Raw genomic sequence first — 14,121 nt, forward strand, 5'->3', positions numbered from 1 at the left:
AAACCATATGTCGCTTGTCACCCCTCGCATTACCAATCGGTAGAAACCACGATAACGCACGCCCGAGGTAGGTGGTACAGATACGCAAGTACCTTACCATTTGACCCGTTCCCTACTGTACGTACAACATACAACAATTAGGCCCATGGAAAGAACATATAACAAGAGAGTATCCGCAGAGAAAAGAACAGAACAAACCTGGATGAGAGCAAGAAAGACATTGATCCGATCACAAATACAATAGCATGACTACTAACCATAACTCAAAAATGACGACGACTACTAGCCCACCAACCGCCCCCAAAAAGGAATTTCCCAAAACCATCAGCACTGTGGAACTTCACCCGACATTTGGAGCAGAGATCCTCGGCGTCAAGTGGGGAGACGACGGGACTGTTAGTGAGGAACAGCCCAAAGAGCTTAGAGATGCTGTACACAAGGTAGTATTAATCGTCTTCCTCCCTCCCATCCGTCTCCCAAAGAACGCCCGCCCGCACCTAAGGTAACTAACACCCCTTTCACTCTTTTCCCTCCAAAAAGTACGGCTTCATCGTCCTCCGCCGCAACCCTCTAACCGACGCCACCCATGTCTCCTTCTCCCGCCTCTTCGCTTCCGCTTTCCCCTCCCTCTCCGCCTCCGCCTCCGGTCCAGACGGCGACAGTAGTCCAGGGCAAGGAGAAAATGTCCTCGACTCCATAACCCGCTTCATCCCCCCCCCTCCCGCGCCCGCCATATCCGCTACTACCCTTACCTCGAGCTCTTCGATGCCAGTAACCTCACCGACGACGGCGCCGCTATTCTGGACCCTTCGACTGTACGTGCCGCCTTCATGAAAGCCAATTTGCTGTGGCATTTTGATTTGGCCTATAACCCGCGGCGGTCGTCGTATTCGTTGTTGAGGGCTGTGGAACTGCCTCCAGTCACCCCGGGAATGGATGAGATTGGGGGGGGAGAACACGGAGTTTGCAGACTCCAGAACGGCACGGGAGGATCTTGGGGAGGAGGAAGTCAAGAGGAGGATGGTGGAGAAGGAATATTGGACGGGGGTGTATAATGCTGCTCATAGTCGCAAGATGGGGGCACCTGACTTTTTCAAGGAGTTGGACGTGGAAGTGGGGCCGATGTTGAGACATAAGGTCGTGCAGGAGCATGTGGAGAGTGGGAGGAAGAACTTGTGTGTGGGAGCGTATTTGTGGCGGTTGGAGGATAAGGAGGGGAACACGGTGCCGGGGTCGAAGGAGATGATCAAGTTTTTGAATGAGCATGTTGCTCAGGACAAGTATGTGACGAGCGTGAGGTGGGAGTAGCCGGGTGATTTGGTGATTTGGGATAATAGGGCTGTGTTGCATCGCGTGGGTGAGTTTAAGGGGGTGGGTAAGTACAGGAGGGATATGAGGAAGACGACGGCGTTTGATACAGGACCGACGGCTTGGGGGCTTAATGGCGAGGGAGCACCGTTGCCTACGCTGGAAAGTATGACGAAGGAGAAGGGGCTGGGGTCGACGGAATCGGGTGTTGCTGAGAGATGAGGATGTGGTCAAAAGTGTAGGTTTTCATTTGGTCATTTCTTTCCGGAGAGACACCTGCCCTTAACTGTATTGCACTTGGTTGACGTTCGCTTTGAGCTTAACATGGCTTGATTATCATTGTTTGTGTGGTCATTTTCACTATGGATATCTAATGCCACTATTAGTCTTGAAGAAATGCGTACACCTATCAGCTTCAGAGGTTATAGCATTGACAAGAAATGACCATTTCTCCCGTAGAAAGAAGATGAGCACGGAATTAGGGGTCATACCGGTCTAAATCTGAAAACAAGACGCGGGTTCTGCTCTGTATTCGCAGCGTCGTTGTCTCGTTGTTTATCAGACATTCATCGAATAAGAGCGATGCGGTCCATGATTCCAGAACCGATACCTCACTTATCCAGCCCGCGCGCCTTGACAAATCTGTTGATCTGCTCCCGAGTGTTCTTGTCGTTGTACTGTTCATGGCATTCATAAAAGGATATCAACTCCTGCGTGCAGTCCACCATTGCCTCAATGTCAATGTTGCTATCAGAGAGCCACGCCGCAAATCGGTGAACCTTTGCCATGCGTGGGTTCTTGGTCCCTTCGGCAGGGCCTTCTCCGGCTGGTGACTGGGGTGGAAGCATAGCCTGCAATCCAGAAGATGACTGGTGGGCGAGACCAGGCACACCCTGGCCACCTCCAGCCATCATCGCAGCGCGTGCTTGTGCTTGCGCCTGTGCCTGAGCCAACGCTGCCGAAGCAGCTGCCAGTCCCGAGTTCGACGCGGCTGTTCCAGGGAGGCGACCACTGGGATCCTGCCGCAACACCAGAGCCAAGAGAATGGCTGTCAAGGCTATGACATGTGGTGGGTAGAGTAGCGGCAGATCCGTCATGTAGTGGTCGTTGATGACGGACCAGGCAAGGTTGACGTCCTCTTGTGCCAACCCAAGCTCTCCTTGTAAGATTGTGAGGGTACGGTAGGGCGAATGGACGATGAGATGCGAGCTCATTTCCGAAATCAGGTAGAACTCGCACTCTCCTATCCTTGCCACATCGGTCTGGGACTGGAAGTCGGTAGGCCAAAAGGTCCGGGCCTCATTAGCCATGATCCTGATGTGCTGTGGACATTCCTCCATCTTGCAGGCCAGATATAGGGCGGTCACGATAACGTGGTGGGGATTGGTGCGCCGGATCTCGACTTTGGTGTAGAAGCGCTTGATGTAGACTTGGGCGGTGGCCAAGGCCTGTTGTCGAATCTGCAAGCGCTTGCCGATGCGGTTGATTTCTAGAGAGGAATCAAGTATGTATGTTGGCGACTTGTTTCATTGGACAGACGGATGGACTAATAAGGGAGAAACGACGAACGTTGGTTAAAGTAGATGTTCAGATGGCGTAGTTGCGGAAGGGGGAAAGAGGCCACCAAGTTAGGATCTTCAGCCTCCAACTTTGCGCGCATGGCAGCGAGCTCATCTTTGGTAAATAGCCAGTGTTTTCGCTGGGTAGATTCCCAGTAGTTGGCCGCCATGGTGATAGAGTGTCGTCGGTGTGTCTAGCTGTGTCCTTCCCAAGGCGCTGCAGACATGAAAGTCCGCTTGGCCTGTAGGAGATGTCCTGGGTCGCGCGTTATGGCGGTCGGAAGAGTCGGAGTCATATGGAATAGAAGAGGAGGTTTGGGATCCTTTGCGACGTGCCGCTATCCAAGACCTCGGGAAAGCCTTCAGTTCGCTAGGTGCTTCCCGTCGATTTGGTGTTGCTTCAGTTGTTGAATGGGAAGGAACATTACGTGATGGCTTGCGATCGGATGCCCACACCGCGAACGTGTCAGTGATAAGATAAGCTGATAAGATTGGAGATAAGATAGGTAAGTATGATGCACAAGAGCTACGTGACGGTCTCGACCCGGCTTCAAGGCACTTTAAAGGGATCCACATGCGATGACAGGGCTGGCAAATCAGAGAGGCTGCGAAAGAAATGACACTCGATGCTGGAGCCTTGTTGCTTGCAGTGTTTGAAGTGGATGCAGATTGGGTGGAGTCGAGCAGCTGCCAAATGCCGGACAGTACTCGACCGAGTTAACCGCCGAGTCCAAATTGAGTGCAAGTATCACATTCTCTTGACTTTGCCAACACCTCTGAATATGTTTCGGGTGGTTGAGGCCATGAACAGCATTCGGGCCAAACTAATCTGGGTTATCTCGAGACAATCAATGTTGTCGATGTTGCGTTACCCCGACCCAAAAACAAAGGCCAAGATAACAGACAATCCACTATCGAGGTCACACTCACACCATTAAGACCATTCCCAATACTGATCCGCTTTTCCCAAATGTCACGTTCACCACTTTGGCCATTTCCCCTCCATTGTCTGCTACATATTTACAAGTCGCGAGTTTCAAAAGAGAGGACTGATGGATTGAAGGTTGTGGAAAGTGGCAGGAGCAATGCGATGTGCAGAGAATGCTTTTAAGAAAAGGAAGGATCGGAGGACAGTGACACACCGCCCGTCCCATCCAGTGGCTTGGCTCCAATCTCTTTTCACCAAAATGACTTCAATTTTCCCCTTGAAAGTTTGAGATCCCTTTTTGCATCCGCTGCGAATGACTGGGCGCCCCTCAACGCTGCTTCCACTTATGCGACGAGAACAGAATACATCCCCCATTTAGTCAACAATTGCATGGCATTTCGTAACATATTTAAATATCTTCATCTCATGTTATTTCTGAGTACATTGGATTTGGTCATTGACCGTTTCCACTCCCTGCCCTACGTCATACCCAGTCGATTACACCAAACAGTACTAGAACCCATTTAGACTTGGGCAGTATCGTTTTTTGCCATTTCTGACCACTCCCGACCTGGACTATCGGACCCCCCGAGCCTCCTGCGTACCACCCGATAACCTCAGCTGCGAGCCAGCACTGCAAAGCAGAGACCACAGGAACGGGAAAGAATTGAAAGAAACCCACCTACTGCGCTGCGCTGCACCTCACTTGCATTGCTCTGCGCCGTACCTTGCCTGAACTTTATCGTCTCGACGACGACCCTTCTTATCGTGCTGCCGAACTTGCATTGAATCGCTCCCGTCTTCCCGTCGTCTGGTCCCTGCCTTCTCCGCGCCGACCCCTCCCCCGCCGTGCGCAAATATCCGAAACACGACGCCGACCATCTGCGCAGCGCATGCCGCGTCAGATGATGATAACCCGACAGCGGGAATGAAGGTTTCCGATGTGGTCGCAGGGCTCGAAGCCACCATGGAGGAATCGCAAAATCAACGAGACAAGCGCGTCGAGGAACTATGGACCAAGCTAGATCCCCAGCGACATGGCGAGCTCGACTTGAAGGGGCTGCAGAGGGGGTTGAGGAGGATTGATCATCGTGAGCCAATGCCGTTGCCAATGCGAAATCCCTATGCGCATCTTCAGGAATTGCCGTTTATACTGACACCAAAGCGCCCGTCTCCCTGTAGCTATGAAAAATGCCGACAATATGCTCAAGGACATCATCAAGGCCGTGGACACCAGCGGCGACGGCAAGATCCAATACGAAGAGTTCCGCGTCTTCGTCGAGACCGCCGAGCGCCAGCTATGGCTGCTCTTCCGTTCCATCGATCGCGACAAGGATGGCCGGCTGGACAAGAACGAGCTGCGCAGCGCATTCAAAAAGGCCGGCTTGACCGTATCCAACAAGAGGCTATCCGGCTTCTTTGACGAGGTCGACATGGACCACGATGGCTACATCAGCTTCGACGAGTGGCGGTAAGTTACCAATTTCTTTTATACAAGCCCCGAAGAAGAAGAGGAGGAGGAGGACGAAAAGGAAGTGGATCGAAAGTAAACAAACCGACCCACTCGAAGCTGGGGAAGCCGGGGAATCGCCAACTTTTCACCAGTTCCACTCGCCCAATTTAACCCTGTAATGCCAGCTAGCGACCGAGCCAAAGCGATTTCGACTTTGCCCGCATGCTAAAAGGCTGCTTCAGTGTTGTCTGCCCCTAAAGCGCATTGCCGGGTCTTGGGGAGTCGAGTGAATGAGCAGACGGAAAGAGGTCGAGCGAGTGTTTGCTTCGGTCTTACGAGAGACGAGAGAACCTTGAGAACCAATTGGCTGACCTGAACTCTCTGTCTGATGAAAAAGAGACTTTCTCCTGTTTATGCCCACCACCCACGACCACGATCACAGCCACGAACACCACGCCTCTGCACTTGCAGCCGCCTTGTCGTTTTACTCCTCCATAGTGACTGTCAATGCAGAGGGCGACTCGCTCGTCAGCGAAGAGACACTTGAGGGTCTAGGTACGACTAGCTTCCTTCTCAACGCTCTTTTCGGTTCTCTCTTAAAGATTGCCAACCCGGGCGCTACTACTACTCCTACTTCTCAGTCGCCCGCACCAGACTCAAAATCACCACTCTCCTCACCCTCATCTCACTCTCCCGACGGCACCGCCGAGCCTGGTGCTGAGGCAAGCATGGCGTCTTCCAAAGTCGCACCCGTCGGTGCCGCCACCCCTGAGCAAGTGTTAGCAGACAAGGCGGCCAATGGCCAAATTATCAAGCAGATGGAGGGCGCGGGCCAACACGACCTCCGCCAAGAGGATACCAGCCTGGAGGATGAGGAGGTCGGGAAAAGCGGACTGACAGAGTTACTACCCGACGCAGGTTACTTCCTCGCCGGTGCCGTCTCAGGTGGAGTGTCGCGCACTGCTACTGCGCCCCTCGACCGTCTCAAAGTCTTCCTCCTTGTCAACACAAAACCAAAAGCCACCATCGCAGTCGAGGCTGTCAAGAGTGGCCAGCCTCTCAACGCTCTCAAAAATGCGGGTGGCCCCATCTACGAAGCCGTCAAAACGCTATGGCGGGCCGGTGGAATCAAGACCTTTTTTGCAGGTAAATTGAAACTCAAACCCTACGAACCATGCCCGGGTCTCCCGGAGATGCCCGATTCGGTCCTAACAGGCTCATAGGAAACGGGTTGAACGTTGTCAAGATCATGCCAGAATCTGCCATTCGGGTAAATAGCCTCATCCTGCCTTTTGAGAGGCTTCTCAAACTTTCGGTGCTAATGTTCGGCTAGTTCGGCTCCTATGAAGCCTCAAAACGGTTTCTTGCGGCCTACGAGGGCCACGACGACTCGTCACAAATAAGTACAGTGTCAAAATTCGTTGCTGGCGGTATGGGCGGTATGACGGCCCAGTTCTGCGTTTATCCCATCGACACTCTCAAGTTCCGGCTGCAGTGCGAGACCGTCGAAGGGGGCCCCAAGGGAAATGTCCTCCTTATTCGTACGGCCAAGCACATGTGGGCGGACGGCGGTCTTCGTGCAGCATATCGAGGTCTTGGTCTCGGCCTCATCGGCATGTTCCCCTATAGTGCCATCGACATCGGCACTTTCGAGTTTCTCAAAAAGTCGTACAGGCGCGCCAAAGCCAAGTACTACGGCATCCACGAAGACGACGCGGCGCCAGGAAACATTGCCATGGGCGTTCTCGGAGCATCATCGGGAGCACTAGGTGCCACGGTGGTGTATCCGCTCAACGTCCTCCGAACAAGACTGCAGACTCAGGGTACAGCCATGCACCCACCCACCTACACCGGCTTTGTGGATGTTGCAACGAAAACAGTCCGTAACGAGGGCGTTCGTGGTCTCTACAAGGGCTTGACCCCAAATCTGCTCAAAGTAGCACCGGCTCTTAGTATTACCTGGGTCTGCTATGAGAACATGAAGACGGTTCTTGACTTGCACTGATCGGACACTCTGGGGTCAGGCTTGGCAACCTGTTGTTGAACGCCGTGAGCGGTCACCGTTTCAGACCCACGATGCGAATTATGGCAGTGTGGCAGCTGCTCGGAAATGGCCCCAACAGGCACTAGTGGGAGACTCGAAGGAGGCATCGCTACCTTCGCATACATATCTATATGTGTGTGTTTTGGCTCACGTCTCCCCAAGTCACAGCTCGCTTCCTCCTCGCTTGTGGACATACAACCTCGCTCCTAGCCGGCACTTACTGGAGCTTAGCAGAGGACATACCCAGCTGGGATTCAGCCCGTACCCACAACATGTGTCTACGCAGTGTGGCAGCTGCTCAGTCCGGGGGTGTTGCTTTAAGGATGCGGAGAGACGGAGGAGACAAAAAAGCGAAGATATTGGAAGCCAGGAATGTCCTGGATAAAGTGGGTGGCACCCCGAGAGATGAGGAGGAGGAGGAAGAAGAAGAAGACGAAGAAGAAGCGTTACACTAGCAATTGGTTGATTTTGATTTTTTTTTGCTGTTGAGAGGTTGGCTATCTTACCAACATATAGCCCTGGCGTTTGGCATAAGAGGACGAGCGATACCATTAGACTTAAAGGGGTAATGTCATTTCAAGTGAAACGAAGGCGAACCCTAAAAAAACATATTAAAAGCAAAGCATGGCGTTGGCGACGGTGTTGAAGGGCTACAGGATTGGGTAGAAATGGGATCAGATGGAGGAACGTACAAAAAAGGAAGTGGAGGAACGGGTTCGTTTGTTGGTCCAGATGCTATAGGTAGCATGGAAGGGAATAAAGTCGACGTCATGTACGTTTCTATATATGCGGCTCATCTTGATGGTCGCATTTCGTCTCTTGATGTTTCTTCGGTAGAATAACATGTGTAGGTAATTCGGCGAAGAGCTCATCCAGCTAGGAGGTAGGGCCTAGTTGGAGACTGACGAAGCTTTTGCCATTCCATTCTAGCCATACTGTGCGCTACGGACCATATACTGTAGTGTAGCAAACTGCCAGAGGCAGACAATGTCCTTTTTGTGGTTTGCACGAGCTCGCCATGAACATCCCATTCGTTCATCAATTGATCTTTTTGAAGCCCCCAGCCTTATAGCGATAGAAATGACAGGGAGTGATGTCAAGAGAGCAAAGCACCCCTTGACGCTATCATTCACAACTTTTGTGAGTTTTTTACCCCGCGCTTATTCGGCATCACACTTTTGTTCAATCGTCAGCCCACTGGGCTTCCCCGTCCCGTTTAGGAAGCTCGTTAACACGCGAGTAATAACAGGCCAATGTTCTTCGACCAACAGCCGAGAATTTCACGCCCAAAGACAATCGAGAGTTCGGTGGGACACCAAAATCAAAAAGTCGCCCTGAGGACTCGTCAGCTTTCGCCCGTTGGGAGTCATAAACTTGCTGCAAAGTTCTTGATATCGAAACCACCCCCATCACCAATGTAACCTCTTTCCTTTTGTCAACCCCTGTCCACTAGGAGGCTCGCGTTTTGTTTCTTTAAATCCGAACCGTTCCAATAGAGTTGACTGTGTTGCGTGCAGTTTACGACTGAGGACAAAGAGACTATACCTTTTTGGCATAGCGGTCGCCTTCACCTTGACATCCCTCTTCAGCCCTTTCTGAGATTCGTAATCTTTTTTGTTTTGACAAAACTCTTTCCTGTACAACTCACCAATCTATACTACCAAACGCGCGTTCTTCTTATTTCTCCTCCCTCGCGGGTTCACACAAGAGTTTGTTTTCCATATGACTTGGCAGGTTACATGCCGTCGTAACTTCAGCTTAACCGACGCCGCCCGTGGTCCATGATTATTGATGGAGCCTCCGACTACCGAGAATAAGCTTAACTCATCTTTCTTGTGCTGTCTAACCCTGGCGGCAGGGCAAAATCGTCTCCGGAATCGTTGACGGTTACGCCCGAGACCTTGACATCGGGTCTACAACTCTCGAAGACGCGAAGAGTTATCGGCCATTATGTCACACCCCTATTCAGACAACCTTTACTCGTACCCAGGCCTGGGCAACGACGAGGATGTCGAGGATGCTGCTGGTTCCCAACATGACCGTGGGCAAACCCAAAATGCATTCATGCCTATCAACGACTTCGTCAATAACACGTCGGAACCTTCGTTCAACTCTCCCTTTTCTGTTCCTCCGTTGGAGGAGGACCCGTCTCTCGACCCATCAGGACCTTCATTTAACTCTCCGTTTTCTCCTCCCGTCCTGGAAGAGGACCCGTCTATCGACCCGTCAATGACCGGCGATAGCAAGGCGAGAGAGGCAGCTCGCTTGTCGGGACGCGACGAAGACATCTACAACGCAGATGTGGGAAACACAACGCATCAATCATCTCGGGTAGATGGCGGCTATCCATCTCTTCCCGTTTCCAGTTCGACATATGCCACGCCATCGGCCCACTCACAACCGCACCAGGCCGCGTACTACCCGCACTTTCCATCACAAGCTGCATCATCCTCATCCCCATATATAGCCCCGACGTCTGGTTCTCCCTACGCAGCCTATCCTCGACACCATCGTCTATCAACATCCGGTCACAGTTCTTCACCTTTCCTCTTTGAGGCTCCTCCCGCCTATACTCCTTCGCCGACCTCGGCTTCGCCAACAAGCCCCCTGAACACCCACGCAGCATCCTCAACAACCTATCAGACCTTTGATCAGGCAACGACACCATCCTCTTCGACCTCGACCGACAGTATGGGTCGTTCAGACGAGTCCACTGGCCTGCTGGGCCGTGGCGGCCCGGAAAGCATGGGCGGCAACCACGGTGATGGACCGGAGAACGTGAAGCCTACAAGGACCCAGCGAGTAAGTAATTGCCTGCCCTCCAGGGAAACCATCAGGAGGCTTCTGCTGTCGTTGATTGTTACGGTCATCCTGTGGAGTATCATTAGCCCTTCGTCCAATGTAAGTTGGCCTACCTATGTCATGCCAATGACACGTCTTTCGATGCTCAAGTAGTGCGATGCGGGGGATGCTGTGCCACGTTGGACAACAATCCCACGTTGCATATTCCTCGCATGCTTTTACCACTCTGTTGGACAGTTGCTAACTCGTGTCCCCAGTCCGGCAACAATAACAATCCATCAAGCCCCTCTCGCCCCGGAAATGGCGGCGGCAACGGACGAGGAGGAGATTCTTCACCATCACGACCGCCCGTCATGCAATACCCCGACATTGACAACGAAGCCAACTGGTTCTCGCGCTACCGCTGCCGCGGCGGCCGCACCACCACTCGGCCGACCGAGACCTTCGATGTCTCCTTCTCCTCCAGCAAGCACCTGACCATCAACCAAGAGCGTTTTGAGGAAGACACGCACCACTACGACACGTACGTTTCAATCCAAGGCGAAGTGATCGTCCGTCGTTCCAGTAAAGACACCCCCGACCCATCCATCACCATCGACGTCACCGCCAACGACGAGCGCATCCTCTCCAAGATCGAAACGCACTGGAACCCGAACGACCAGTCCCTCACCATCAAGACGCCCGACGGCCTCAACACCGGCCAGCGTAACCTCCAGCTATGTGCCACAGTCAAAGCCACCGTCTGGGTGCCCGAGGACGCGGAGCTCAATTACCTCCAGATCGCCACCATCCACCTGGGCGTACAACTACTCGATAACTTGTCCTTAACCGTCAAGACGCTTGCCCGGCTCGATGCCATAGCGGGTAACATCATCTCTGCTTCCTCGGGCGGCAAGAACAAGGACGTCGCCCTTGTCCATAACCAAAGAGAGAAAACCCCGAGCCAACCGCGCGACACATCCCCAGATACCTACGCCTTCCACCCCCGCCGCCTAGAAGGCTGCACCACCTCCGGGCAAATCTACGGCGTCTGGCCTTTGTTCGACTCGTTGATCCTCAAGTCCACATCAGGTGATATCAGAATCGGCATCGAACCGCACGACCCCTGGGACTCTGATTCTTCTTCTGAAAAAGCAGAGCTAGCCATCCGCTCCACCTCGGGCGCCGTGGACTTCCGCACACATGGCGTCGCCGGCAAATCGCCCTCGGTGCCAAACAGGAATTACGTACTAGACGTGCACACGACCAGTGGTAACGTCCATGGTCTTGCACCCTTTTCTTCCTCGGCAACAGTGAATTCAACCAGCGGGACACTTAAACTTGGCCTGCTTCCTGTTCTTAAGGGTGGTGAAGTTACTAAGCCATTGGAAGTCTCGACCTCGTCTACTTCGGGGACTACTTCCATTACAATTTTCGACCCTCTGTATATCTCCTCCAGTGCCATCTCCAGAACACCAGCGCTCCGCAACATCCACAACCAACACACTTCCACCTCTGGCCATTTTTACCTCTACCTGCCCGTCTCATGGGAGGGCGAGATCGTCATGAACACGCTTAGCGGCAAGTTGGGCGTCAGCGGGAAGGATGTCAAGCTGATTAAGAGCGGGGAGCAGTGGCCTGGTTTCAACAAGGAGATAGTAGCTAGGAAGGGGGATGTGGGAGGGGTTAAGGGGGAGGGAAGTCGGGTTAAGGTGGCGTTGACGAGTGGGAGTGGGGAGGTTAGGGTTGGGTAGATTGAGGGGAGGTTTGGAAGAACGTTGATGCTTGGGGGGGGGGGGGGGGGGGGGGGTGATGGTGGGAATCGAATAGGTGTTTGGGGGCACAGGAACTGGGTGAGCATGGTTTGAAATTGCCAGCACGGCTTTATGGTTAGTTTGGAGGGAAAGCGTTGTCTTTTTCACGATGTGGTTTTCTTCATGGTGTCTGTGGTATCGAATTCGTTCATGTGATTGAATTAGGATGGGTACACGTAATGGGACGAATGATGAAGGCATATAATACCAGTGTCTTTTTACATCGAGTGAGAACTTCTCTGTGTTCGAGATAGTCAATCTTGGAACAAGTCATCTCACGTCGATTATCTCAAACACGATCTTTGTGAAGACCTTATTTCATGAAATAGGACGATATTCAAGTCACTACACACAGAATGTTACGGAATTTGTGTATGTTACCCTGAGGCAATATAGCTAACAAGCAATATTCAACGCTGGGATATACAGAGTAGAACGAACACACCTTTGAAACATAACACTGTGAGCTTCATTATTGAAAACATGACTACTCCTCGTCTGGCTGACTCCGGGCTTTTGAGAATTCTCTCAAGTCCAATACACAGCTCCCTCATACCTTGATTGCTGAAAGAACTCAACTCCCCCAACATTTGCTCCCATTACCCTTCCCAAGCTTGCGGACTTGTTGATGACACACAGTACCAAACGACCGCTCGGCGCCTTCTCGTTCTTGACCAACAGCCACTTGAATCCACAGCTCAAACAACTCCATAAGGTCTCGAGCCTTGAACTCCAGCACCGCCAGACCCTCACGAAGAACAACATGCTCATGGTTTAATCCAACCCAATCATCGCCGTGTCTCAACAGTATTTCCCACGCGGCTCAGCTGCAAATTATCCAAAAAAAAAATTATGTAACGATGCCACCAGATCCTCCTCCGGCCTGCAAGCATGCCTTCGACTGAGATAATACATGACCAGGTGCTGAAGCGTCAGCCTCCTGTTCCTCAATGAGGCCAGAAGCATCTGGATTTGCAACTCCAGTTCTTCCTCCTTCTTGCCCAGGCACGTAAGCGGCTCAATTTGCTCCATCAGAGAGTTGTAGTCATATTCACACCGGACGCGGGTGCTGATGCGTTGTTTCCAACCCTTCAAGCAGCCTTTCAGCACCTCAGATCTTCTTGTGCCCCTGAAGACCTCGGAGACCTCTCTATCCACTCGTCTCCGCAAGTGTCGTGGGATCCGTGTCCGCGCTCCTGTAGTTGCCCGTGAGGGTTGTGTAGTAGTAGGTGACGGCGAAGTCGATGGCGACACACTTCGGCTGGACAGGCCCAACCAAAGGCTTCTGTTCCGCCTGGAAATGGAGGAAATGCGCTCTCCTGGAGGGAGAGCAGATTCTTGAATGGCGATGTGAGCTGGACGGCGGGAGTGGGACCGGGGACGGGGACGAAGGGCAAAGGGTGACTCGTTCAGAAGTGAAACTTGGCTAGCAGAATTATCGGCAAGCTGGGTAATTTCGCCATCATCAGGAGGAACGATGTAGAAATATTCGGGCCCATTTTGCCGTGTTGGGTTTGATACTGCTGATGGCGTTATACCCAACTCCCTTGCTCGACGCCGTACAAGTGCTTCTTGGAGCCGGAACTCCAGCGTATGCCCTGCTCGACGGTATAATTCTTCGAATCGTGAGCGGAAATGGGTATCAGCTGGTAGAACCGGGATAGGGATGGTGGAGGATGGCGGCATCTTGAGTGTGCGTGGAAGCGGAGTTGCGATTTCCAAGAAGATTATTCAAAAAGAGCTGGGGAATGGAAGAAACGAATGATAGTATTCGAGCAACGATTGTGATGTTTGGAAGAGTTTCCAATGAGTAAGTTGATGGTGCAATGATGCAGAAGAATACTTATGTGGTTGATGAATGGGTTGGAACTGAGACTCGCAAGGGAAGAAGTTGGCTTTTATGTGCCTTGGTCCAGAAGACCTGTGCCGAGTGTGACCTCCTTTTTCCGTACTTAATAATCCAAGAAAAGCGGAAGCGATGAGTGCAAGACCGTTCCTCGAGAAGAAGAGAAGGAGCAGTTGGAAAGACTGTACAGCCAATACCTGTACTGGTTTGGTTGTTAGCTGAGACCTCGGGCCAACCTTCCTAGGCGTGTTTATATCTAAGTGATTCGTTTTGTTCCATAACCATGCCATGATCTTACTTTGAATTTGTCATAATGAATATCGTTAATGACTTTCCAAGCCTAGGCTAGCCATCGTACTTTGTTTTTGTGAAGTTGGAGGCACTTTGG

At 52.2% G+C, this 14,121-nt stretch overlaps 4 protein-coding genes across 4 annotated transcripts; 3 read left to right on the forward strand and 1 right to left on the reverse strand.

The window, feature by feature from the left end:
• Positions 1-269: 269 nt before the first annotated feature.
• On the forward strand, positions 270-1,308 carry SMAC4_02318 (uncharacterized protein; the record flags this gene model as incomplete). Its single annotated transcript, XM_003350598.1, has 3 exons — positions 270-443; positions 541-815; positions 978-1,308. 3 exons carry the CDS (start codon positions 270-272, stop codon positions 1,306-1,308), a joined length of 780 nt encoding a protein of 259 aa, XP_003350646.1.
• Positions 1,309-1,334: 26 nt separating this feature from the next.
• Positions 1,335-4,090, reverse strand: SMAC4_02319 (uncharacterized protein). Its single transcript, XM_024655190.2, has 3 exons — positions 2,878-4,090; positions 1,800-2,797; positions 1,335-1,678 (listed from the first exon to the last, which is right to left on the reverse strand). Exons 1-2 carry the CDS (start codon positions 3,035-3,037, stop codon positions 1,920-1,922), a joined length of 1,038 nt encoding a protein of 345 aa, XP_024511106.2. The 5' UTR covers positions 3,038-4,090; the 3' UTR covers positions 1,335-1,678; positions 1,800-1,919.
• Position 4,091: 1 nt separating this feature from the next.
• On the forward strand, positions 4,092-7,741 carry SMAC4_02320 (uncharacterized protein). Its single transcript, XM_003350600.2, has 5 exons — positions 4,092-4,886; positions 4,978-5,266; positions 5,646-6,394; positions 6,472-6,518; positions 6,582-7,741. Exons 1-5 carry the CDS (start codon positions 4,724-4,726, stop codon positions 7,251-7,253), a joined length of 1,920 nt encoding a protein of 639 aa, XP_003350648.2. The 5' UTR covers positions 4,092-4,723; the 3' UTR covers positions 7,254-7,741.
• Positions 7,742-8,621: 880 nt separating this feature from the next.
• SMAC4_02321 (uncharacterized protein) lies at positions 8,622-11,903 on the forward strand. The gene is made up of 2 exons (XM_066089748.1): positions 8,622-10,193; positions 10,352-11,903. Exons 1-2 carry the CDS (start codon positions 9,243-9,245, stop codon positions 11,825-11,827), a joined length of 2,427 nt encoding a protein of 808 aa, XP_065947222.1. The 5' UTR covers positions 8,622-9,242; the 3' UTR covers positions 11,828-11,903.
• Positions 11,904-14,121: the final 2,218 nt, after the last annotated feature.

This window comes from Sordaria macrospora, chromosome 5, assembly GCF_033870435.1.
Source record: "Sordaria macrospora chromosome 5, complete sequence".
NCBI classification, from domain to species: domain Eukaryota; kingdom Fungi; phylum Ascomycota; class Sordariomycetes; order Sordariales; family Sordariaceae; genus Sordaria; species Sordaria macrospora.

Coding starts and splice junctions, on each gene's coding strand:
- SMAC4_02319 (XM_024655190.2), bottom strand. CDS start 3,037: ATGGCGGCCAACTACTGGGAATCTACCCAGCGAAAACACTGGCTATTT. Junction 2,798..2,877: donor GAACATCTACTTTAACCAAC/GTTCGTCGTTTC, acceptor ATTCCTCTCTAG/AAATCAACCGCATCGGCAAG.
- SMAC4_02320 (XM_003350600.2), top strand. CDS start 4,724: ATGAAGGTTTCCGATGTGGTCGCAGGGCTCGAAGCCACCATGGAGGAA. Junction 5,267..5,645: donor ATCAGCTTCGACGAGTGGCG/GTAAGTTACCAA, acceptor CTGATGAAAAAG/AGACTTTCTCCTGTTTATGC. Junction 6,519..6,581: donor TGCCAGAATCTGCCATTCGG/GTAAATAGCCTC, acceptor ATGTTCGGCTAG/TTCGGCTCCTATGAAGCCTC.
- SMAC4_02321 (XM_066089748.1), top strand. CDS start 9,243: ATGTCACACCCCTATTCAGACAACCTTTACTCGTACCCAGGCCTGGGC. Junction 10,194..10,351: donor TCATTAGCCCTTCGTCCAAT/GTAAGTTGGCCT, acceptor TCGTGTCCCCAG/TCCGGCAACAATAACAATCC.